Below are 23829 nucleotides of genomic sequence, written 5' to 3'. Positions count from 1 at the left end.
TTTTTTGTCACCAGATCATTGCATTAACATGAATTTACCTCCCTATTTTGGTTTTGATGGTCTGTGTTGGTCTGTGTCAAGCATAACTCTGGTAATGCACGAAAACTACAATTTTTGCAATAACTTGCCATAACTTATCAATTATTGCAACATTTATTCATTCGAGTATCTAGCTGTCTAAGTGTGATGATATCCTAGGCATTTGATAACTTTAAAGCCAAAAACGGGCTGCCGATTTCGCAAAATCGGCACATTTTACAAACCTTTTCGCGTTTTTGGCAAAACGCTGCCGATTTTGCGTAATGGGCAGCGTTTTGCCGGTTACGTGAAATAGGCAAACATTTTGCCGATTTCGCGAATTCGGCAATTACGTGAATTCGGCACGACATGTAGATGAGCATTAGTGAAGACACTTAAACACACTGAGACTGAAAGATGGAACCCACTTTCGAGGTGATCATGGGGCCTGTATACAACACTTCATCATCTCAAACCAAGCATAAATCTCAGCCCAATCTTCCTCTCAAATCCGTCTCTTTAACTCATTCAGTAGTACCCCCAACCACTGATTGCCTATTAAAACTGACTCTTGGGAGACTTGGGACTGCATGACTCCTGAGCATCTCATGCATACGGGCCTTTTTTTTTTTATCATGGTGCTAATCCCGAACTTCAAACGGGCACCAGCATCCTGCCTACAGTTACACGGGCAAGATAAAGTAGTTTACTTTTAATTTCACTCTCTCACATTCAGATTCTGAGTGTCTCGATCTTTCGGCGCCTGATCTACTTTCGATTTTGTATGCAAACACGATGGCTCAGTGTGCGATGCAAACCTACATCCGGGGCTTTTCAAAATGGTCGAGAAAAAAGACGCTTCGTGAAATTGTGTCCACGGTTGCGCGGCTTGCCTGTCAAGCTTTGAAAGTGTTTAGTTTTTAAATTGTAGACTTTCAGTTTGCCTTCATGCGCTCTACGCAACGTAGAGATTAAGCGTAACGATGCCTGGAAAATCCAATCAAACTGCAGCGGATAAAGAACGCGGTTCAAGCAGCACTCTCGAGGGAGTGAAACACTTTCTTCAGAGTGATACAATCCCAGACGGTTACTCCAAAAATGACAAGAGAGCGCTGCGCAGGCGTGCAAAGTCGTTTGTTTTGATCAAGGATCAGCTGTACTTTACTGGTGGTCGATCGCGACACAACAAAAGTCTGTTGGAAGGGGTGACAGATGAAGCAGAGAATCCAGAAAATGAACCCGATCACACGCAGGTGCTAAGGAAAGTGCTCTTTTCGTCGGAAGAGCAGCAAGACGCTGTCGACAGAGCGCACATTGCAGAGGATGGCATGTTGATTTTCTACTTTCACTTTCTTGAAAGCTGACTTGGGAGGGGGACCACGATCGTGACTGAACCAGTCGTTGTTATTCTGTCGCAAATATTGCTTGTAGATAAAAGATAACATTGATATTTGACAAAGAAATTGCCTCATTGGGTTTCTTCCCATTTGATTGACAGCCTATTATAATTATATAGCTCCCCCTCCCCTCCCCTTTCACTTATAACACTGAATGACCGATTAGGGAGAGGCTGGGGTTGAACGTTTGGTGGTTGTCACCTAGTCCTAAGCCATACTGCACCCCACTTCCACCCAAAATGCATAAGCCATGCATGCATACACACATGTACTGTATGCAACATGTATAAGGAAATTGGCTGTCTGTGTGCATGGTTTTGCAAAGGAAGAAGATGAAAGCAACTTGATTTGCATAGTAACCTCAGTAACTATCAGAGTGACTAAATTAATAAGTATACGTTTACGATTTAAAGAAAAAAGTCCATTAAATTGTAATAATTACTAATAATAATATGTTACATTTTCAATGCTCTTCACTGTGTACAATTTAATTTGTCTCAACATCTTATTGTTTCAAAACTTTCATTTGGTTTGTGCAGGATCTCATTATGGCATGGAAAAGACAACAGAGAGAGTATCAAACTCTTATTACTGGATGGGTATTACCTTCACTGTGCGCAACACCATCCACTCCTGTGACATCTGTAGCTCGAGAAGCAAGAACCTTCTCACTGGCTTTCAATCCAACACTGGTTTGTTTGCCGTCTCTCTTCCTCCCACCTCCACAACTCCTGCTGCCGTTGTCAGCGTCACACCTGCTCCAAACCCTGATGCTGTGGGGTTAGTGGACGGTGAGTCCATTGGTGATGGCGGTGATAGTGTTGACGTTGATGTTGGTGATTTGAATGAAGATGTCGACACAGGGAGTGAACCTCTGCAGCTTGCACATCCCTCCATCATCAAGAAAGAGTCCGAAAAACAGGCGACTGACGTTTTCTATGTACCCAAGGATGTCTGCAGCTACTTTTGGCAGAAGGTGTGTTTTGCAGCAAATTGCTAAGAACTGCTAGTAATAGTGCTATTGTTACAATTGCTAAGAACTGCTAGTGATAGTGCTATTGTTAGTATGTCACCTGCATGTTTTCTTTCCTTAGTAGAAAATTGAAACAAAAGCTTTTCGTTAAGCTCTCTCTTGTGTTGTTTCAACATTTAGGCTTATTCGTTTTATTTTTACTTCCAGAATTTGCACAGACAATATTATATGACTACATTTAATAGACTTGTATGTGAACAGGATTTAGATCTTGTCATTTAATTTAAAGTTCTGGGCAAAGTTTTGGAAAAGAGAAAGTGATTTCGGTAGATTTTGTAAGAAAAATGTCAGCTATTACATTAAATGCGTATCGTTTGTGGGTTTCGTCAAATTCTTGCATTTTATTTTCAGTACCACATGGTTTCTGTTTACATGCATGATCACCAAAGAAAATATGAACTCTATTGAGTCTAACAGTGCATACATTTTGTTTCGTGTTTATCACTTTGTATGATTATCAGTTTTGCTCTTCAGGTTGAGGTTCAGATCTTCGGCCCATACCAAGCAGGTAAACAGCAGATGTATATTGCAGTAGCCCTCGACACCTATTCACAGTTTCCGGATGCTACCACGATGGAGGTTTTGTCACCAGCCACACTTACGCACTTCATTCTCAATCTCTTCTGCAGGTGATTGTTACTTTTAGTGTCTTTGTCAATCTTTAAAACAATTATTGTGTTAATGTTATATTTATAAATTATGTATTTATTTTTGTATTCACTTCATTAATAATGTTTTTAGAATGTCTCATTGTTGACTTTGGTGATGCAGATTGTGTCTAGATAGAGTAAACATTATAATTTAGCACTGGATCAGGTTTAAAGTAAATCAGAATGGAAAGAGAGGAAACAGTTTTTTTCTTCAATTGACTCTGGTTCTGACAGTTCAGTAGTCATGGAACAGAGAATTAAGGTTGAACAGTCATTTAAGGTCATTTCAACAACTACTTCTAGTTCTACTTTTAAGAATTGTAAAATGGTGTTAAGAAATGTAAGCTCACATTGTTTATGACTAACTCAGCATCTGTTGGCAGGTATGGTGTGATGGAGAAACTGCTCTTACTTCAAAGCCAAGTGACAAAGAACAAGGAGTATTACCTCAACAAGAGTGTGCTGGAGGCTGGCATCTCTCCAGTTGTGCTTTTTCCACAAGCTAGCTCACTAGGTAATGCGGTTCACTTTCATTTTTCTATTCTCAGGTAACATTTTCTAGTCACTTGTGATAAGCTTGCTACTTTTCACTCACTTGTCTGCATCCGTCTGTTTCTTCCCCGTTTACCTGAGTGTGTGTGTGTGCATGGGTGCATGCATGCGTGTGTGTATGCGTGCGTGTGTTGATTGTATATTATTTGTTAATGTATCAATCATTAAAGTCAGCCTGTTTGGCATCTTTTGAGTTCATCTGATTGCATTGTTTACTCTGTTTCAAAAAATAATCCCTTTGTCACATGATTATTTTTCCAGGCTTTTTTTTATGCTCTGTGTTAATAAGTTAAAGAGGAAATCAAGCTGTTATTACTGTTTCCCTTTCCATATAATTCTGTGATTTTCTTGTTCCCGTTTCACAGATGAACGTTGGAGGCGTATAAAGAAAAACCTGGATGACTTTGTAGGAAAGCACCCTGATTTCTGGTTCCATTGCCTGGAAGCTTTTATGGTTCCCCTGAGAATATCCCTGCCTCCAGAAGCTGACTACTCTCCTTATTTTCTGGCACATGGAAGGCAAGTAATATCAAACTGATTTGTTTGTAGTCATTTTCTCACAGCATTTTATACTGAAAGTTCCTCCATTGTTAACCAAGTGTAAACTTCAGCACATTATTAGTCTTTAGTCAAATATTATGAACTCTTGAAAGGGTTGTACTCACTTGTATTGATTTGTGTTGTTGTGGTTTTTTTTTAATTTCCTTTGTGTGTGTGGTTTTTAATTTTTAATTTTTTTTTTGTTGGGGGGGGGGGGGGGGGGGGATCTTTCTGTTCAGTCGTCTTGCAAAATACTGTTTTTGGTGATCCTGTAATGTCTGCAAAAATCAACAATTGTTGAGAATGCGTAATACAAATAAAAAAATTAAAAAAATCCCTGCGCTTAGAACTGTACCCACGGAATACGCGCGATATAAGCCTCATATTGATTAATTGATTGATTGAATACATTATTTACAAAATCACACAATTTTACACAGTCACGTTGAGGGGGTGACAACAGCGCTTGCTTTTTTTTCTTCAGGGAACCGCCTGTACCGGCAGTACTGAGCAGGATCTGTAACATTACTCCCTCGGTCTGCTCTGAGCTTAAGCTCACAGAGGAGCAGGAAAAACAGACAGTGGAGTCGGTCATGTCAGCGTATGGGATCCTTACTGACGACCCTTCCATCCCATTCACGTCCTCACAGCAGTTGCAACAAGGTGAAACCAGGGCAACAGTGGAAACGCTTTCAAAAGGTGATGAGGGGCACGTCACCAGGTTACAGCTGAAGGATGATGTGAGAGACAGAAAGGCGAACAGAAAACGACTGTGGAGGTCTGGCACCAGGAAAGAGGAGGGAGAAGTGGAGGCAGGAAGAAAAGGAGTTAAAGAAGCAGAGGAGAAGGAAGGGGAGGAGACTTCCGGTGAACATTTTGATGACTGGGAAGAGCCACAGGATGACAGCGACAGAGGTAAAAAGCATATGTATACTTTACATGTACTGTGAGCAGACTGTGGGTTTCACAGTCTCATGCTCAAGTTACATGTGGATTTGGTTTATGGTATAAGTAAGCAGTTTTGAGGATGGTCAATGTACTTTTGTTTTTCCTCTGTTTGGTTGACCTTTTTGAGTTTTGAATTTAAGCTAATGACAAAGGTAGGTTGATGCTTCTAACGAAAGATGTTGGTAGAGAATGAAGGTTAGATATTGATTGGTGCAGTTGACCAGTTTGCATGGACTTAATGTTTTGTGTACAAAGATAATTGCTAATTCCAGATGTCACCTATGAACCAGTCAGGCCGATGAGGAAGAAAACTTGCAAGGAAGGGACGCTGAAGAAAATATTCAGTGAGCAAATGCCGACTCGCTCATCCAGACGAGAAAGAAAAGCAACTTTGAAAGCTCAGGAAACGGACTTATTTATAAAGAAGGAGAGAAGTCTCTCTTTACTACCCAAAGAGAAGGCAAAAGTTTCACAGTTACCAAGAAAACAGGCTGTTCCAAAGACTAGAATGAGGACAAAACCCCGTGTTGTCGGGGAAAAGCAAGCAGGGAACCAAGTTGGCCACACAGACAAGACCATCAAGCAGACTCCCAGCAAGAGCACTGCCAGCAAGATCCGTGGAACCAAATGTTTCACGCAGGTTAAGAGGAAGACTGACCATGAGAAGAATGTCAGCATTTTAAACAATATGAAGCAGGTGAGTCTATAATTATTCTCTATAAGATGCTCTTCTGACCTGTTTTGAAATGTGATATATAGGAGTGTCTGTGAGACTGTCAGAGTCTACTTACACAGTGATGTGTGATGGTATTATTTCACATTACTGGTCCTCTTGATGTATTCTTATTTCAACTGTCTGTATGCTGTAAGCTGCCATAGCTGTATGCATTTTTTTAAATTTTTTTAGGTGAGAAGCTAACATTATTGTCCTCTTCTTCGACTTAAATTGCCAACACTGATTTATTTCATAGCTGTGTGCCTCTGATTTAGTATGACAGTGTAGATCTTATCAGATTTATGACCATGTCAATGTTCTTCAAAATTGACATAGCCTGTGATCTAGCAGGAAATTTCAACCCCACAAGGACCCTGAACAAGAATTCCTTCATCTCATTCATATTCCTTTCTGAATTCCATGGATATTTTCATGCATTATTGAAATCATTTTTCTATCAGCTTCCTTTGGATACATTCTACTTCATCTTGAGGCAGTACAAGGAGAATGGGACGTTTCCTCCAGGTGTGTCGGATGAGACAAAGCAGATCGTCTCCCTTCATGGGGTGGTTGAGGTGAAGAGCGGAAAGTTGTACAGCTGCTTGAGCAAATCTGCGGGACGACTCATCATCATGGAGGAAAAAACTCGTGTTGGTGTGCTGAGGAAAGCTCACGCTCGAGGAGGTTTGTGCTGAGCAGTTCATGTTTTTAAGTAAAACGTGGACTGTTTTACTTCTACTGGTTGTTGTTGTCAGCTTTTATTATGATTAAGCTACAGTATTTGTTCTGGTTGATATTCCTTCTTTTAAAACAAACTGCTGAGTATTTCTTCATGTCGTATAATAAATCAGCATAGAAATATTGAGAGCGTGTGTACATGGGCTAGGGGAGAGGAGAGAGGTTGCGAAATAAAATTCATGAAAAAGTAGTAACATTGAATACAGTCCAATCAGATTTGACAAATCAAATGTTAAAAAACCCAGTTGAGCTTACCTTTGCTTTTTCCCCCACAGAGGAGCATCATGGAAGAAAAAACGCCCTGAAGTACCTGGCTGATATGAATGTATTCTGGAAAGGCATGAGTCTTGATCTAGATGCGTTCATCCATGCGTGTCCTGAGTGTTTCATCCACAACCCGCTGCACAACCAGAGCGTGGTGAAAATCCCAAGCAAGTCAGCTGTGCTGAGCGCAGACGGGAGAGGGGTTGATGACAACCACCTTTCCGAGGTAAGACCAGGCTTAATACATTCATGCATATTGATAAAACTTTAAGAAGTTTAACAATAATAAAAAAAATCCATGACAAAAAATAAAATGAAACAGCACCCTAGGCCTGTGGTTTTCTTTTTCCATAAATTATTTGTGCAGAAACATTCAGGAAATAACTCCACTGCTTGTCCCTTGGCCTAAACAGCAGTGCATAGTAGTCCTTGCATTTGGGTTCATAGTAAAAGGCAGAGTTTCTCATGGTTCTGGAATAAGAAAAATAATGGGAGTGAGAGAAATATGAGGCTCAAAGGTCTCTTTAGTTGTAAAACAGAAATGGGTGTTCTCCCTTTGGCCAAGAATTGAACACAGAAGCAGAATCCATTTAATTTGTGAGCCAGAGAGTGTTATTTTCCCCATAGTAAGTTTTCAGACTGACATTCTCTACATGCATTCAATCTGTTTGTTATGTTCAGGATGAAGGAGAGGAGTGTAGCTATGAAGATCTGACGCAATATCTCAAGGAGCTCAAGTTTCCTGCCACTTCCACACCCCAACAGCAGTTCTACATCAAGCAGCGATCAGAATTGTTCAGCATCATGGACGGATCCCTATACTATGCGGGCGTCCAGAATCCCACAAACAACAGCCAACGACAAGTTCTTCTCTCTCAAGAATCGCGGTCTGCAGCTATATGTGAAGCACATATAGGTAAATCACTAAATGCCCTGTTTGAATTTACTATGTTTTTTGGGGGGAGGGGGATGGGACTGGAAGACATGTGTGGGAAAGAAAGAGAAAAGGAAAGTGGGACAGGTTGAGAAAGAGAGAGAGAGAGATAACATTTTTTGTATGATATTAGTTTACTATGCATACACATCCAAAAAGAAAGTTAGTACTCAAAATTGTTTCCTGATCATTAATACTCATTCAGATAGCAAGCAGCCAAATATATTACTGAACCAGGTGATTAAGTTGAACATGAGTATGAGAACTAAGGAAATATTTTGTTGTTTTTGGAATATTGGGGTGATGGTTGAAGAATGTAAAGCCAGATAAGCATATTGTTTTAAATGTGGGGTACAGTCAAACCTGACCTAGCGACCACCTCTAAATAACAACCACCTGTCCATCGCGACCACCCCATAACGATCACCTGTCAATAATAAACCCTTGTGGTTGGTCCCTTGGGTGGTTCTGTACTGTATTTTTAAAATGACATGCTTTTTCAGAGGATGGCAACCACCTCAGCCAGCAGGACACACAGGAAAAGCTTCGCCGAAAATTCTACTGGTCAGGCATGACAATCGATGTGACAGTGCATATTTTGGGGTGCTGCATGTCAGATGCCTTGTCCGCTGCGGCTGCTGTACCGCATCGCAATCCCAACATTCAGTCCCGAGTGAATAAACTCCACCAGTATTACACCGACAAGGTGAATTAGCCTTACAATTCTTTCATTGTGGAGTGTAGGGTAGTGTTTTCATATGCTTATTCAAATGAAATTCCAGTTACAGTGTTTGTTTGTTTGATGTGTATTGATGAGCTAATCCAGAAATGGTTTTAATCAGCTGTCGTAGTGAGCAATGAAAACATTTATAATACAGAATTCTTTTTTTAACGTGCGTGTGTGTGTGTGTGTCTTTATGAAATTTGACATGAGAGTTCCTGAGTATGAAATCCCCAGACGTTTTTTTCATTTTTTTGATAAATGTCTTTTATGATGTCATATCCGGCTTTTCGTGAAAGTTGAGGCGGCACTGTCACGCTCTCATTTTTCAACCAAATTGGTCGAAATTTTGGTCAAGTAATCTTCGACGAAGCCCGGACTTCGGTATTGCATTTCAGCTTGGTGGCTTAAAAATTAATTAATGACTTTGGTCATTAAAAATCTGAAAATTGTAAAAAAAATATTTTTTTTATAAAACGATCCAAATTTACATTTATCTTATTCCCCATCATTTTCTGATTCCAAAAACATATACATATGTTATATTTGGATTAAAAACAAGCTCTGAAAATTAAATATATAAAAATTATTATCAAAATTTTTTTTTCCAAATCAATTTAAAAACACTTTCATCTTATTCCTTGTCGGTTCCTGATTCCAAAAACATATAGATATGATATGTTTGGATTAAAAACACGCTCAGAAAGTTAAAACGAAGAGAGGTACAGAAAAGCGTGCTATCCTTCTCAGCGCAACGAATACCCCGCTCTTCTTGTCAATTCCACTGGCACTGCCTTTGCCACGGGCGGTGGAGTGACGATGCTACGAGTATACGGTCTTGCTGCGTTGCGTTGCGTTCAGTTTCATTCTGTGAGTTCGACAGCTACTTGACTAAATGTTGTATTTTCGCCTTACGCGACTTGTTATAGAAATAAATTAAGTTTGCCTTTACTTTCAATTAAATGTCTTCGCTCCTGACTTGCACGTTCTGTGTGGCCAACCTGAGGTGACCTTTCTTTCAAGTTACTTAAAGTGTCGACTGTTCAGATGCTGTAGCATAAGAGGAAAGCTAAACCTGTGCATATATAACATCATAAATGGTATCTTTGCTGACTTTCAGGTATTTTGATATTAGCTTGTCTTTTTTTCAGACAATCCCTAAGCTTGATACACGTCTACTGACATGTACTTCTACATGTAAGTTGTTTGTCAGCACTTGATTTCTTTATGTTCTTCCAGAAGTTAAACTGGGAAATTAGTAATTTTGTTCCTATGCAGGTTCAGAAATGCAATATATATATATATATATATATTATAGATACGTACCTCACATCCCATCAAGCTAAACCACCACCCACCCCTGTTTTGAGTCCATGGACATAAATACAAAAGAAACCTAGATCTTTCAATAAAAACACTTTTCTTTTACTTTAATAGTACCCATTCCTTAACTTTGCATTGTCATTTGATGTTTTCACTTAATGGTATAACAGAAAAGAACTTACTGTGTCTTTTGTTTGTTTTTGAAGAGGAGACTCATACCTGCTCCTTTTTACTTTGTAAGCGAGTCTTCTCTATGCAAGGTATCTTTGTTCTTAATGTGCCAAAGAGCTAACAATTATTAGCAATGTGGCCTGAACAAATAATTATGTTTTTTCTTCTCAATACAGGCACAGAACGCAACAAGACAGGGCCTGAGATGCTTGTCGGAGACAGTGAAGCCAGCAATGACAAAGAGAAGGTGGGAGTAACAGGTGCTTGTGAAGCAGTTTCCAGTGAGAAGCAATCCCAGCCAAGTAGATCTGTTTTGAGTGAAGGGAAAACTGAGGCGGAAGTGGACCCTGCTATCATCAAAGCTGTTGAGACTATTGTTGGTGAGATCTCTGGTCATTTGCTGTCTATGTGGAACTGAGTTTGGATACATGTACTTATTTTGTTGTGTGAATGGGTGTGTGAGAGTGTGTTGTGTTGTGTGTGTGTGTGTGTGTGTGTGTGTGTGTGTGTGTGTGCGTGTGTGTGTGTGTGATTTGCTGTCTGTGTGGAATCTGAGTGTGGATACTTATTTTGTTGTGTGAATGGGTGTGTGAGAGTGTGTTGTGTTGTGTGTGATTGAGTGTGTTGTGTGTGTGTGTGTGTGTGTGCGTGTGTGTGTGTGTGAGTTTGTGTATGTACATGCTTGTGTACACCAGTACAGTGGAGTAAAAAACCCACTTTTGAACTTTAAATATTTGAGAAAATCAGGTCTTTAAAGCGTCTTAAAATGGATGAAAATTTAAAAAGACTGAACACATAACTCGACGAAACAAGGTCTTAAAAGTGGGAAAGTCTGAAAAAAAGTGTGTGAAAAGGGGGTTCCACTGTGACATTTTAGTATCCTGATCATTTGACTGACTGTTTTCTCTGTGTTGCAGAGGACATTGGCGGCTCCCTGAGCAGGGAGGGGAAGCCTGCAGGACACAGGGGAAGTAACAACGGGGGAGTGGACAGGGGAGCGAAACAAGCTCAGGTGGCCAATTTGCGTAAAGACGCGCACAAATGTCAGTACTGCGGGGTATTCATCAGTGGAAATGTGGCTTATAGAGGTAAGATGCATGATTTGCTTGGCATTATGACTACAATACAGCTTCTTTATACTGATGAAAACAACTTGAAACTATTGTGAAGAATCTGTTTTTGCAAAAGCTTTTGCTAATATTGAGGCTCACCAACATTATCATCAATAGGTTTTGTATTCCTTTCAGTTTCACACAAGCAGTACAGCCTCAGACTTACATTGACTATTTAGTACCTGTATCATAATGTAGTTATATCCTTTTGATACTTATTTCAGTTTTCTGTAAATTTATACTTGCACGTAGGAGTAATGCTTGCACACACACACACACACACACACACACACACACACACACACACACTCACACAGACTAGACCCACACACACACACACACACAAACACACACACACACACATATGCCCACACACACAAACTAAAATACATTATCTCATTTTGAGCAAGTTTCATGACACATAGCACTTGCTGAATGGTCCACTCATGTATTTTCAGTACACCTGTACAAGCACACAGGCGTCAAACCCTACAGCTGTGCCACGTGTGGAAAGACCTTCACCACCAGCAAGAGTCTGCACGTCCACAAAAGGAAGCACACTGGAATAAAGCCTTACCTGTAAGTCTTTATTGATATATATTTTCTTACCTTTCAGTTCGTTAACCGATTTAATATTCAAAACTCAACATTGAGATTGACTTTTTCTTTTCGATGACGCGTGTGTCTTTCACATGATTTCTTTTCCCTTTTCTTTTCGAGGAAATTCTTACCTACTGGGTAAAAGTTTTTTAATTCTGTAACATGGCATAGTAAATACATTCATAACCCATATCCTTGAAAGCTTTGCAGGGTGTGACATGTGTCTACTCTGCACCTACATGTAAATCACATTTACTGGATCTTTTGTACAAAACAACAGCCATCTTTAGCTATATCTGACATGTTTTGTTTCAGATGCAACCAATGTGGAAGAGAATTTTTCCGCAGTACCTCATTCAAGTACCACTTGAAGACGCACACGAGAACGAAGGGGAAGCCCCTGCCTTGTGACATGTGCAGCAGGGAGTTTCTGACTCAGAACCGCCTGGACAAGCACAAAGAGTTCAAACACCCAACCGTGCCAAAAGTCTACATGTGTAACTACTGTGGCAAAGTCTTCAATGCTGCAAGTAAGTCTTGAACTTTTGTATGGTGAATGGGAGGGAGGGAGGGAGGGAGTGAGGGAGGGTGGGTGGGTGTGTGTGTGTGTGTGTGTGTTTGTGTGTGTGTACTTGATTGTATTACTATGTCCTGTAAAACTGATGTTAGTGTGGGCTGGATAAGGGTAGGGTGGTGGTCAACAAGCCTACATTTTATGAGTTTTTCCAGCTGGTCTTTTGCCATGACTTTCAAATTCTTTTACCCAACTAAATATGAATCAGTCAGATGAAAACACTGGTGATTTACTGGAAAACACTGTGAAGTCTTAAATTTCTTTATCTTTAACTTTGCACATTGTAATTGTACAGTATTTTTTATTTCCGTGTGCAGGGAGCCTGAAATGGCATGAGCAGAGCCACACCAACCCTCGCAAGTACCACTGCCCGGTGTGTGGCAAAGACTTTGTTCGGAAGGACCACCTTGATGCTCATGCCAGAGCCTCTCACACGAATGAGAAGCTGGAACCGCACAATATAGCACCCAAACCCGAACGTTCGGTGGCACATCCACCACAGGAGCAGCAAACAGATCACCAGCTGCAAGAGCAACACATGCAACAGTTGCTGCCACAGTTTCTCCAGCAGGCTGTAGATGGGGGACAACAGCAACAACAACAGCAGCATGTGCAGCTGCAGCTTCAGAACGTGGAGATCCCTGCCAGCAACATCAGTGTCATTCAGTGGAGCCAGGAGCAGCAGCAGCAGGCTACAAGCCACATTGCCCTGGCGGACCATCACGGTCCCACACATTTCACCATTAGCAGCGGGGACCACATCACCGTCAGCGAGCACCAGTTGGTGACGGACATAGAGTCGTACCAGGCACACAGCGCCTCCCAGACCTTGCCGCACACCACCGTCCACATTCTGACCCAAGGCCAGCTCCCCCTCCCTGTCTCAATCCCCCAGCCCCAACCCTCTCTCCACCTCCCCTTATCCTCCGTTGCCACCACCTCCCATCTGCAGAACCTGCACACCTTACAGCAGGCGGTAGTGTCCGACAGTGTGCTGAAACAGGAGGCCGTGCCTGTAGGGTATGAAGTGGAGTGCATGTCTGGGGACACTAGCAGCCTCACACAGGATGACCTCAATGCAGTGCAGCTCTTGGCTCATGCCAGTCTGGGTAACCACATCTTACACACTGATACGTGTATTTGAAGTGCCTGTCCCTGGTATGCTTCCACCCTAACACCACACCGGTGACACTGTGACGGTTCCCCTACGCTTTGTGTCCGGTGCCCTGACCCTTTGTGTTCGGTTCCCACTCGGTTCCCACACGCCAAAATTCGCGGACAAAACATCCATTTATGGTAGTATTAGGCAATGTTGCTCTCTGAGAATGGTCTTGTTAGATCTGTGAGTGTTTACACTACATGCCTAGGTGCTGTTGGATTGAAGGTTTTTGATATTTTAGCCGTTATTAGGTAGAATGCCTTCCACTTTACTGCAAAACTGCATAATTCGTAGCATCGGCAAGAAATATCCTACCAAAAAATGCCTGCTTGGAACTGTCGTTGGTCCAGCAAAAAGTTCAACATGTCTGTAGCAGACAGCCCAAGTTTCAAGATTGTAGGGCCATCCAAACAGCCGTAATAATAAAAACAACAAAAGTAGTCAGTGAAATTGGCTGTGTTCGGTCCCCACACACTTTTGTGACGTAGGCGTGACGGTTCCCATAATTCATTGTGTCGGTCCCCACTTTCTGTGTCGGACCCCACTTTCGACCTAATTCTCTGTGACGGACCCCACAACCAGCCTATTTTGTGTCGGTCCCCACACCTTCTTGGATTTATGACTTGCCGGTTACTTGTATCATTGTATTCATTGAATCTAATTGTCTCGGAGTTATTTTTCAGCAAAAACCGGCAAGGCAGCACCTTTTGTGATACCAAGTAAGTCAGATGACATCAGTATGTGTGTGTATGTGTGTGTGAGAGAGAGAGAGAGAGAGAGAGAGAGAGAGAGAGAGAGAGAGAGAGAGAGAGAGAGAGAGAGAGAGAGAGAGAGAGAGAGAGAGAGAGACTAACTTTATTAGTTTATGCCACAAATAATATATAACATTATTTATCTCTGGGACGGTTCCCAGTATACCAGCAAATTATGTGTTGATCCACCCACACCTTCTTGAACTGGCCTTCCCAATATCTACTCTTAGTCTTAAGGCCTTGGAGATATGCAATTTGGCACATTTTTAAAATAAAAGATCCACCTGTCGTATGTGAGATTCAGTTTTCAGAGCAAAATGCTGCCCAGGGACTTCTAGTGGTGATTGGAAAAAAAAAAGAGTACTTGCCTGTGTCAAGTATGTGTCTTTATCCACGCTTGTTGTAAGAGGCAACTTTTCCCAGCTCCTTGTGTTCATGACTGCTTTCTCTTAAAATTAATTACTTTATGACAGTCAGAATACAATGGAACAAGGCTACATAAACCCTGACAGCCTACGACAACGGCCCGACTAAGGCTCAACACCGCGCCAATAAATTCAGCATTGGGCCAATGTTGGGCCATGATTGCTCCGTTTTCGTAGGCTATCAGGGTCAAAGATACATATTGGTAAACTAGTAAAATACATGTTCAGCATCATCAGCAATACCACAAAAGGATTAAAACAAGAAATTCCTCCGATAGGAACTACACCCCCGTCAAAGGGAAATAACCTTCTCAGTTGGTGGCAGTGAGAATGGTTATTTCCCTTTGACCAACGGGGGTGTCCGTCTATACCAGGCCTTGTATAATTTTAATCCACCAATAACTCCCTAACCGTGTGTTTGACTGGTCCCAATTTTTGTAAGGACCGTCTCAGGAATGTATAGAACCTGTTCACCAAGTTTGGTGACGATCGGTCCGTTCATTCTTGAGATCTACTTGCGAACACAAACACATCGAGTGAAACCTATACACACCCATAGGGGGTGTAAAAATCCTATTAGCTGTATGTCAGCGGCACAATGCAACCAGAACCAGCGTTTATGTGGAGTGATCGGGTGCTGGTCACTACCGCGAGCGTCACTACCGCGAGTACCACTACCGCGTCTCACACTAAAGTTGTGTTTCCGTACCCGCGATAGCGTTTTTCCAGCGGTGCGACGAAAATCAAGCACATAGAAAATGACCAGGAGTGTTTCCACACGCGCGACGCGTTAGCGGCGCGACAAGCGGCAAGCGACGCGATTTTTTTGAAAGGGTCCTGGAGCGATTTTTTCGCGTTGTCGCGCGGCAACGCGGGAGTTTACAGATTTTACCGCATGTTTAAAACGCAAGTACGGAAACACGTCACGCGTTTGCGCGCGTTTTCTTTTGTCGCTGCCGCTGTCGCGGGTACGGAAACAGAACTTACCGCGAGTACGACACTACCGCGAGTACGACACTACCGCGAGTATAACACTACCGCGTGTCACACTACCGCGAGTATAACATTACCGCGTGTCATTTTATGACTTCCATGGCTGAAGGCAAAGGTTGAAATGTTTCCTTGAAATATAAAACAACAAGAAGGGCAAAGCCCATACGACTCACATGCTTTACACATTTTTCCTACCAAAATACATGTGACCTTGACCCAAGGTCAAGGTCATCCAAGGTCATGCAACACAAAGCTGTTAATTCAAGACATAGGAAGTACAATGGTGCTTATTGGCTCTTTCTACCATGAGATATGGTCACTTTTAGTGGTTCACTACCTTATTTTGGTCACATTTCATAAGGGTCAAAGTGACCTTGACCTTGATCATATGTGACCGAATGTGTCTCATGATGAAAGCATAACATGTGCCCCACATAATTTTTAAGTTTGAAACAGTTATCTTCCATAGTTCAGGGTCAAGGTCACTTCAAAATATGTATACAATCCAACTTTGAAGAGCTCCTGTGACCTTGACCTTGAAGCAAGGTAAACCAAACTGGTATCAAAAGATGGGGCTTACTTTGCCCTATATATCATATATAGGTGAGGTATTGAATCTCAAAAACTTCAGAGAAAATGGGAAAAATATGAAAAATAGCTGTTTTTTAGGCAACATTTATGGCCCCTGCGACCTTGACCTTGAAGCAAGGTCAAGATGCTATGTATGTTTTTTGGGGCCTTGTCATCATACACCATCTTGCCAAATTTGGTACTGATAGACTGAATAGTGTCCAAGAAATATCCAACGTTAAAGTTTTCCGGACGGACGGACGGACGTCCGGACGTCCGGACGGACGGACGGACGGACGGACGACTCGGGTGAGTACATAGACTCACTTTTGCTTCGCATGTGAGTCAAAAAGGCCTGGTCTGTTCTCTGAACACTAATTCAATGTTTGTCATGCTAACCAAGAACTCAAAACGATCAGAACACACTATCAGAATACATATAGAATGGGTTGCTTCCAATCAAAGCCGTTAGAACACAAACTCACAAGAAGTAAGTTTGCATGCGTTCTCTCTACGGTTATGGTACTCGCGGTTGTGGTACGCGCGGTAGTGTGACACGCGGCAGTGTTATACTCGCGGTAGTGTCGTACTCGTGGTAGTGTGACACGCGGTAGTGTTACACGCGGTAGTGTCGTACTCGCCGTAGTGTGACACGCGGTAGTGACGCTCGCGGTAGTGTCGCATAACCGGAGTGATCTGGAAAGGTGTCAATCTCTCTCTCTCTCTCTCACTCTCTCTCTCTCTCTCTCTCTCTCTCTCTCTCTCTCTCTCTCTCTCTCACACATACACACACACACACACACACACACACACACACACACACACATACTGATGTCATCTGACTTACTTGGTATCACAAAAGGTGCTGCCTTGCCGGTTTTTGCTGAAAAATAACTCCGAGACAATTAGATTCAATGAATACAATGATACAAGTAACCGGCAAGTCATAAATCCAAGAAGGTGTGGGGACCGACACAAAATAGGCTGGTTGTGGGGTCCGTCACAGAGAATTAGGTCGAAAGTGGGGTCCGACACAGAAAGTGGGGACCGACACAATGAATTATGGGAACCGTCACGCCTACGTCACAAAAGTGTGTGGGGACCGAACACAGCCAATTTCACTGACTACTTTTGTTGTTTTTATTATTACGGCTGTTTGGATGGCCCTACAATCTTGAAACTTGGGCTGTCTGCTACAGACATGTTGAACTTTTTGCTGGACCAACGACAGTTCCAAGCAGGCATTTTTTGGTAGGATATTTCTTGCCGATGCTACGAATTATGCAGTTTTGCAGTAAAGTGGAAGGCATTCTACCTAATAACGGCTAAAATATCAAAAACCTTCAATCCAACAGCACCTAGGCATGTAGTGTAAACACTCACAGATCTAACAAGACCATTCTCAGAGAGCAACATTGCCTAATACTACCATAAATGGATGTTTTGTCCGCGAATTTTGGCGTGTGGGAACCGAGTGGGAACCGAACACAAAGGGTCAGGGCACCGGACACAAAGCGTAGGGGAACCGTCACAGTGTCACCGGTGTGAACACAGGCTGACCTCAGTGCGGAGCAGCTGTTGGATCATGCCATCCTGGCTAATCACACCATCTTACACTGACACAAGTGTTTGAAGTGCCTGTCCCTGGGATGCTTTCACCCTGACACAGGTGACTTCAGTGCAGTTGTTGGCTCACACCAACCTGAGAAATCAAAATATTTTATACTGATATTGTGCTGAAGCAAGAGGCATAAGAAAGTGAAGTGGGATGCATGTCCGAGGACACTGCCAGCCTTACACAGGCCGATCTCAACGTAGTGCTGCTATTGGCTCACGCCTACCTGGGAAATCACATCTTTCAGTGATGTGGGCAACTAAAGGACCAAGCTTTTCCCCATTTAGTATGATGCAGATTTAATGGAGAAAAACCCCAGTGCCATGTGTTATTGATATTAAATTACATATCTTATCCCAACTCACATACAGCAATTTACTTCAGTTTAGTGCTAGGACGCTGAATAGCATCGCCTTGGTAACAAGGGGAGGTCACCCTAAAAAAGAGCTACCTTGACCCCTTAACAGGACAAAGTCACACGTGACTTCCTGACCTTGCCGCCATCTTTGAATCATTCCATCTTCAGCGGTCCGTGTCTACAGACGTGTTTTGATTTTGCTCCGGCTTTCAGCCGGTTTGTCTGACTTCTGCCTTTGTCAGACCCTGCCTTGGTACTTGCACACGGTCCCTCTGCTCCTACTGTGTGTTTGGGTGAGCTTTTTTGTCGTTTGTTATCGTTTTGTGACTTAGGTTTGGTTGAGTACTTAGCTTTGTTTACTTTTTTTCCGTTCGCCATGTCGGATAAGGAAAGAATAAAAATGCTAAGTCAGTGGCCGAGCCTTCTCCCACAAAGAAGCCTTCTTGTAAGTCGTAGAGTCGGCAGGTTAAGCTTTGATTTAAGTCACAGATCCTTGACTAAATCCTCGTTTGATGTTGCGTTAGACTTGCCTAATTCTCCGGCTATGCCTAGTTTGCCTTCAGCTGCTTCACCGGTCTTGTCCGGTTCAGGTCCTGTTAGCGAGAAGCAGGTTGTTTATGCTATTTTGCACTCCTTGAGTGCTCAGATATCCTCTCTTTCAGCCGAGTTTTCGTCTACCAAGGCTGAGATGTGTCTTTGCCTTCCGGTGTGGGAGGTGTTCGTTCCCTTGCCAGGGTGTGTGTTCCGCCTTCCCTTACGTCCGCTGACGTTCACGCCTCGTTTGATGGCAGCCGTGGTGTTTCCCTGCTGCGTTCCCAGGCCTCTTGGACTGACGACGATCAAGGTATTTATACTTCGCCAGTAACCGGGTTCTCCGGCCAAAACGAAGTGCGTGGTTTGGAGAGAGTAGCCACACCGGTTCGTGTGCGCGAAAGCTTAGGCCCTCGGTCTACGTCGTTCCGATCGAGTGAACGTCTAGATCGAGGGAAAAGCCCAGACACGCGTTCGGTCTCTGACCGAACAGGGGAAGTGCGTCCTCCGACACTCCCTAGAGGAGCGGTTGGTGCGGCAGCACAGCTTTCACAGCTTTCCCCGCTTCCGCCTTACAGGCAGGAAGCAGTCCCTAGAGACGTACCGCTTGGGTATAAAATCCCTCGTGGGCGTCTCTTCCGGGCGACACTTCGTCGGACTATGGTAGTCACGGCGGAAGTGTCTTGCCTGACTTCACGGAAGTGAGGGACTACGAGTCGGATTTTGGCACTTCCGTCCAGGGTGACGAAGATGTCAACTTCCGCATACCGACTAAGCTTCCGCAAGCTCTGGCTTTAGCGGAGGAAGTGGCTTTACGGTATTTTGAGGAGGGGGTGACATTCCCCGCTTCCGCCCTCTGGGCAGGAAAGCAGTCCCTAGGGACACACTGCTTGGGTATCGCATCCCTCGTGTGTCGTCTCTTCTGGGTGACGCTTCGCCTGACTATTGTAGTCAGGGCGGAAGTTCGTTGCCTTGTTGCACGGATGTGCGGGATTATGAGTCGGATTTTGGTGCTTCTGTTCAGGTTGACGAAGATGCCAACTTCCGTGTACTGGTTGAACTTCCGCTAGCACTGGCTTTGGCGGCGGAAGTTACTTCACGGTAGTTCGAGGAGGGTGCGGCAACACTTGTAGGTTTGTTGCCCAACCTCCTTCCGCTTTGGGGGATTCCCGTTCTGCGAAGGACTGGAAACAGCAGTTCCGTTTTCGGAAATTCCCGTTGGTAGCGTTTGAGCTGTCTATGCTACTGACTACTGGGCAGTATGGCGGTGCGTTTCACGCTGTACCGTGGTTAACAGCACAAGGTCTGGCTCCTGATTCAGCGCAGCCTTACCGTGCTTCTTTGTTTTTAGCCTCAGCTTTGCCTGCTGGTTTGGCTAAGAAGTTTACACTGCTGCATAATTCAGTCAATTTGATTGGCTCGTTTGCCTTGCCTCGTTCCACTTTTCCGGAACTTGCAGTCCTTAGGCAAGATGATACAGCAGAGACAGAGTAGTCCCGTTTTCGGAGAATTCTCTTTTGTCTTTGGAGTAACTGGCTTACGCTTGCTTGAGTTATCGTCTCTCTCTGAGACTTTGCAGAGATCTCTGTCGAGATTGATCGCGTCGTCATTAGACCCATTCAGGTTTCGTGACGATGCGGTAGAGAAAGTTGTCACTATTCTGGTAGGGAAGACGGCTACAGTAGAACAGTATGTTATACTGAGTCCTCTTTCTTGTCTCTGGGGGAATAAGCACATGATCTTTTCAAGTTATCCTCTGTTTCGGAAACTTTGCAAGATTTTTTATAGAGCTCTATCTTCTCTGCTCTTGTTAACTTCGAGTTTCGTCGTGACGCACGGGAGAAGGATGTCATGTCGCTTCTAGCTACTTTGGCTAAAGTCTTTTGAACAGCGGAGCCTCCCAGCGCTTTTCTTGGCACATTGCTTGGCTCAGGTTGCAAACAAGAGGCGGATCTACTCCACTCTTTGCTTTTTGTGGTTCATCTTCTGGGAGAAGCTGTGATCTGCGTCGGCTGGCCACATTTGGCCTTTATTTAGGCAAGATACGAAGCTAAGCAAACAAACATTGGGTTAAACCCTCTGCCTTAGGCAGCTTCGCGGTATGTACGCCCATCTTTGGTGCGGCATACCTCTTATTTTTCACCTTCTAGGGTGAAGTTGCTAAGGCCTCAATTTTTGTTTTTTGCCTCTGTGGCGAAAAACAAGGCAAGCTGTTAAAACTATCTCAGCTTTTACGGCTTACGGAATTGCGCTTTCTCATCAGGGTCATAAGCTTTGGTTTCCGACAAGTCGCCAGAACATGTCCAAATTATGGGCTCACATTCTGACTAAATTTTTAGGCTCACCGAGCCATTGCTCGTAACCTCTCAGTCGGAACTTTTCCGGCTAAGCCTACCTCTTGAGGCAGTGGCTTCTGTCAGCGACTTTCGCTGCGCAGCACAAAGGACTCGCAGGAATTCCTTAGTTTCAGCTTTTCTTTCTAAGAGGTTACGGAAAGAACTAAACACCATCATGTGGCTAAGCCTAGGTTTGGCAGACGTTTTTAGCATTGGGGTTGTTTTTCTTCCACACGCAAAGACATACACCGTCGATTGGCGGGTACGCCCTTCACAGAGAAGGGTGGACAGGTTGCAAAGTCTGTTTCGTACTCTGTCCTTGATAAAGAGAGCGGCTGTACGTGTTCTGACCTCTCTTCTTGGCCAAATGGAATCGATGGCCACTCTTGTGCCCTTAGGCAGAGTCCACAAGCGGCCATTTCAGGCTGCCCTGAGTTCGCTGTGGAAGCCTTCTCTTCAGGGCTGGGAGACAGTAGTCTCTCTTGAAAGCTGGTTTCGGCACACAACGAGGCAGTGGCTGCTCCCTGGGATTTCACAGGGAGTGCCAATCTCGTTTGCCCCACCCCCCCCGGACGAGTTTCTGTTCACAGACGCGTCTATGGAGGGCTGGGGTGCCCATCTTTCTGTTCACACTGCGTCAGGTCTGTGGAACGAGACGCAGAGTGGGGGGCACATTAATGCCCTAGAGTTAGAGGCTGTTTTCCTGGGACTCCAATCGTTTCTGTCTATGGTCAGGAACGAACAAATTGGGGTTCGCACAGACAACACGACCATGGCGGCCTATATCAACAAACAGGGAGGCACTTTGTCTCTCGCTCTTTCTGTCAGGTCAGGTCAGATTCTTGCCTGGGGCAGCCAGCACCTTATTCTGTTGTCAGCGAAGTACATCCCAGGCAAACTCAACGTTCTTGCGGACTACCTCAGTCGCCCGTCGCGTACGAGGCACACGGAGTAGACTCTGACTCATCAGGTCCTACAACGTCTGGGTGGCATTTCAGCAAGCCTACAGTCGATCTGTTTGTGACAAGATTCTCCTGCAGGCTTCAGGTCTTTGTCTCCCCCTTTTCAGACCCAGAGGGGAGGGAAACAGACGCCCTCGAAGTAAACTGGTCGCGTCTGATAGCCTATGCTTTCCCCCCGTTTCATCTCTTGGGAAAGGTTCTCAGGAAGGCTGAGCGGGGACAGCCTTGCTTGGTGTTGGTGGCCCCTTGGTGGCCCAGCCAACATTGGTTCCCCGTCCTCCTTCGCCTCGCAGACGGCCCTCCCTTCTTTCTAGGTCGCTGCGCCGTTCTGGCTCCTCAGACGCTACTTTAGGCTTTGTCCAAAAGGCCCACAGGGAATCGACCAGCACTGTTTATGCGTCACACTGGTCAGCTTGGACAAAGTGGTGCTCGGAGAATGGAGTTACTGCTACTTCTCCTCGCTCTATGCATGTAGCAAATCATCTCTCGTGTTTGGCTCCTCAGGGCTTGGCTTCTTCTTTTTTGAGAGTCAGGCGCTCAGCCATTTCTTCTACTCTGAAGCAATTAGGGCATAGCATTAACCTGGGCGGTGTAATTGATAGTGTTCTTAAGGGGGCAGCGATTGGTTTTACGAAGGCTAAGTCCCCTCTTCCCGTGTGGGACTTATTTTTTGGTATGCAAGTTTCTAGCCTCTTCGGATTTCGAACCTTTAGCTTCAGCGAGCTTAGCTAACTTGACTCGTAAAGCCTTGTTCCTCGTTTTGTTAGCCTCTGCCGTAGAGGCAGTGAGGTGCACGCTCTTTCAGGCCTGGCTAAGGATATTTCTTTTGAGAGCTATGGCTCTTTTGTTTTAAGATTTCGGCCGGGGTTCCTTGCCGAAAACCAAAAACATGGTCTGTCCTCCTCTGTTATTCGCATTCCTCCTTTAAGTGGGATTCTTGCGTCTGGTGACCCTGATATGGTCAATTGTCCTGTTCGTACTCTTACCAGCTACTTATCCCGTACCACGCCTATTAGGTCTAGGGACCAAAAACTGCTCTTCATCTCAGTTAACACTGAAAGGAGCAAGGACTTGTCGCGGGTCACTTTGGTAAGATGGGTCTCTACGCTTATTAAACAAGCGTATGCGTGGTGGCACAGACAAGTTGGGATTGGGCATTCTGTCCTTCCTAGGAAGTTGTCAAGAACTCATGAAGCCAGAGCCTGGGCTACTTCTCTGGCAGTCCTCCGCTCAGGCGTGCTGGCAGAGGTCCTAGACGCTGCCTACTGGAAATCGCAGGGCGTCTTCATCAGCTTTTACCTGCGAGATGTGGCCAGCACTCGTCATGATGGCAGTAGCTCCCTACCAGCCATTGTCGCTGCTGGACAAGTGGAATTTTGTTTTCCCACCTCCTTCATTAGCATTCTGCTGTATGTGAGTTGGGATAAGATATGTAATTTAATTGAAAATTTTAATCTAAATTTTAATTTGATTATATACTTACCCAACTCACATAGTGGATACCCGCCCTCCTGCCCCGCTTTTGGGGTTTTATGGGGGTTTTTCCTAAAAAAGAGGGAAATTTTTCTATGTTCGCTTTCGATAGAATGATTCAAAGATGGCGGCAAGGTCAGGAAGTCACGTGTGACTTTGTCCTGTTAAGGGGTCAAGGTAGCTCTTTTTTAGGGTGACCTCCCCTTGTTACCAAGGCGATGCTATTCAGCGTCCTAGCACTAAACTGAAGTAAATTGCTGTATGTGAGTTGGGTAAGTATATAATCAAATTAAAATTTAGATTAAAATTTTCAATTCTAAACTCTGTTTCAGCCTGTAACATATCATTGAGGCTTCTCCTTACTT

General features: G+C 44.0%; 2 protein-coding genes across 2 annotated transcripts; both read left to right on the top strand.

Annotated features, from left to right (window-relative positions):
• The first annotated feature begins 1001 nt into the window (after nucleotides 1-1001).
• Nucleotides 1002-4713, top strand: LOC138954345 (uncharacterized). The gene is made up of 6 exons (XM_070326216.1): nucleotides 1002-1344; nucleotides 1955-2391; nucleotides 2923-3077; nucleotides 3482-3612; nucleotides 4016-4173; nucleotides 4675-4713. The coding sequence occupies exons 1-6, from the start codon at nucleotides 1002-1004 to the stop codon at nucleotides 4711-4713; spliced, it is 1263 nt and encodes a 420-aa protein (XP_070182317.1).
• Nucleotides 4628-13462, top strand: LOC138959756 (uncharacterized). Its single transcript, XM_070331364.1, has 12 exons — nucleotides 4628-5105; nucleotides 5411-5835; nucleotides 6315-6537; nucleotides 6867-7081; nucleotides 7537-7771; nucleotides 8293-8495; nucleotides 9662-9707; nucleotides 10181-10384; nucleotides 10922-11092; nucleotides 11575-11695; nucleotides 12032-12246; nucleotides 12608-13462. Exons 1-12 carry the CDS (start codon nucleotides 4784-4786, stop codon nucleotides 13432-13434), a joined length of 3207 nt encoding a protein of 1068 aa, XP_070187465.1. The 5' UTR covers nucleotides 4628-4783; the 3' UTR covers nucleotides 13435-13462.
• The last annotated feature ends 10367 nt before the right edge of the window (nucleotides 13463-23829 follow it).

Source organism: Littorina saxatilis, linkage group LG2, assembly GCF_037325665.1.
Source record: "Littorina saxatilis isolate snail1 linkage group LG2, US_GU_Lsax_2.0, whole genome shotgun sequence".
NCBI lineage: Eukaryota > Metazoa > Mollusca > Gastropoda > Littorinimorpha > Littorinidae > Littorina > Littorina saxatilis.
This window is presented reverse-complemented; position numbering and strand designations above follow the sequence as displayed.

Coding starts and splice junctions, on each gene's coding strand:
- LOC138954345 (XM_070326216.1), top strand. CDS start 1,002: ATGCCTGGAAAATCCAATCAAACTGCAGCGGATAAAGAACGCGGTTCA. Junction 1,345..1,954: donor AGCGCACATTGCAGAGGATG/GCATGTTGATTT, acceptor TGGTTTGTGCAG/GATCTCATTATGGCATGGAA. Junction 3,078..3,481: donor ATTCTCAATCTCTTCTGCAG/GTGATTGTTACT, acceptor ATCTGTTGGCAG/GTATGGTGTGATGGAGAAAC.
- LOC138959756 (XM_070331364.1), top strand. CDS start 4,784: ATGTCAGCGTATGGGATCCTTACTGACGACCCTTCCATCCCATTCACG. Junction 7,082..7,536: donor ATGACAACCACCTTTCCGAG/GTAAGACCAGGC, acceptor TGTTATGTTCAG/GATGAAGGAGAGGAGTGTAG. Junction 8,496..9,661: donor ACCAGTATTACACCGACAAG/GTGAATTAGCCT, acceptor TCTTTTTTTCAG/ACAATCCCTAAGCTTGATAC.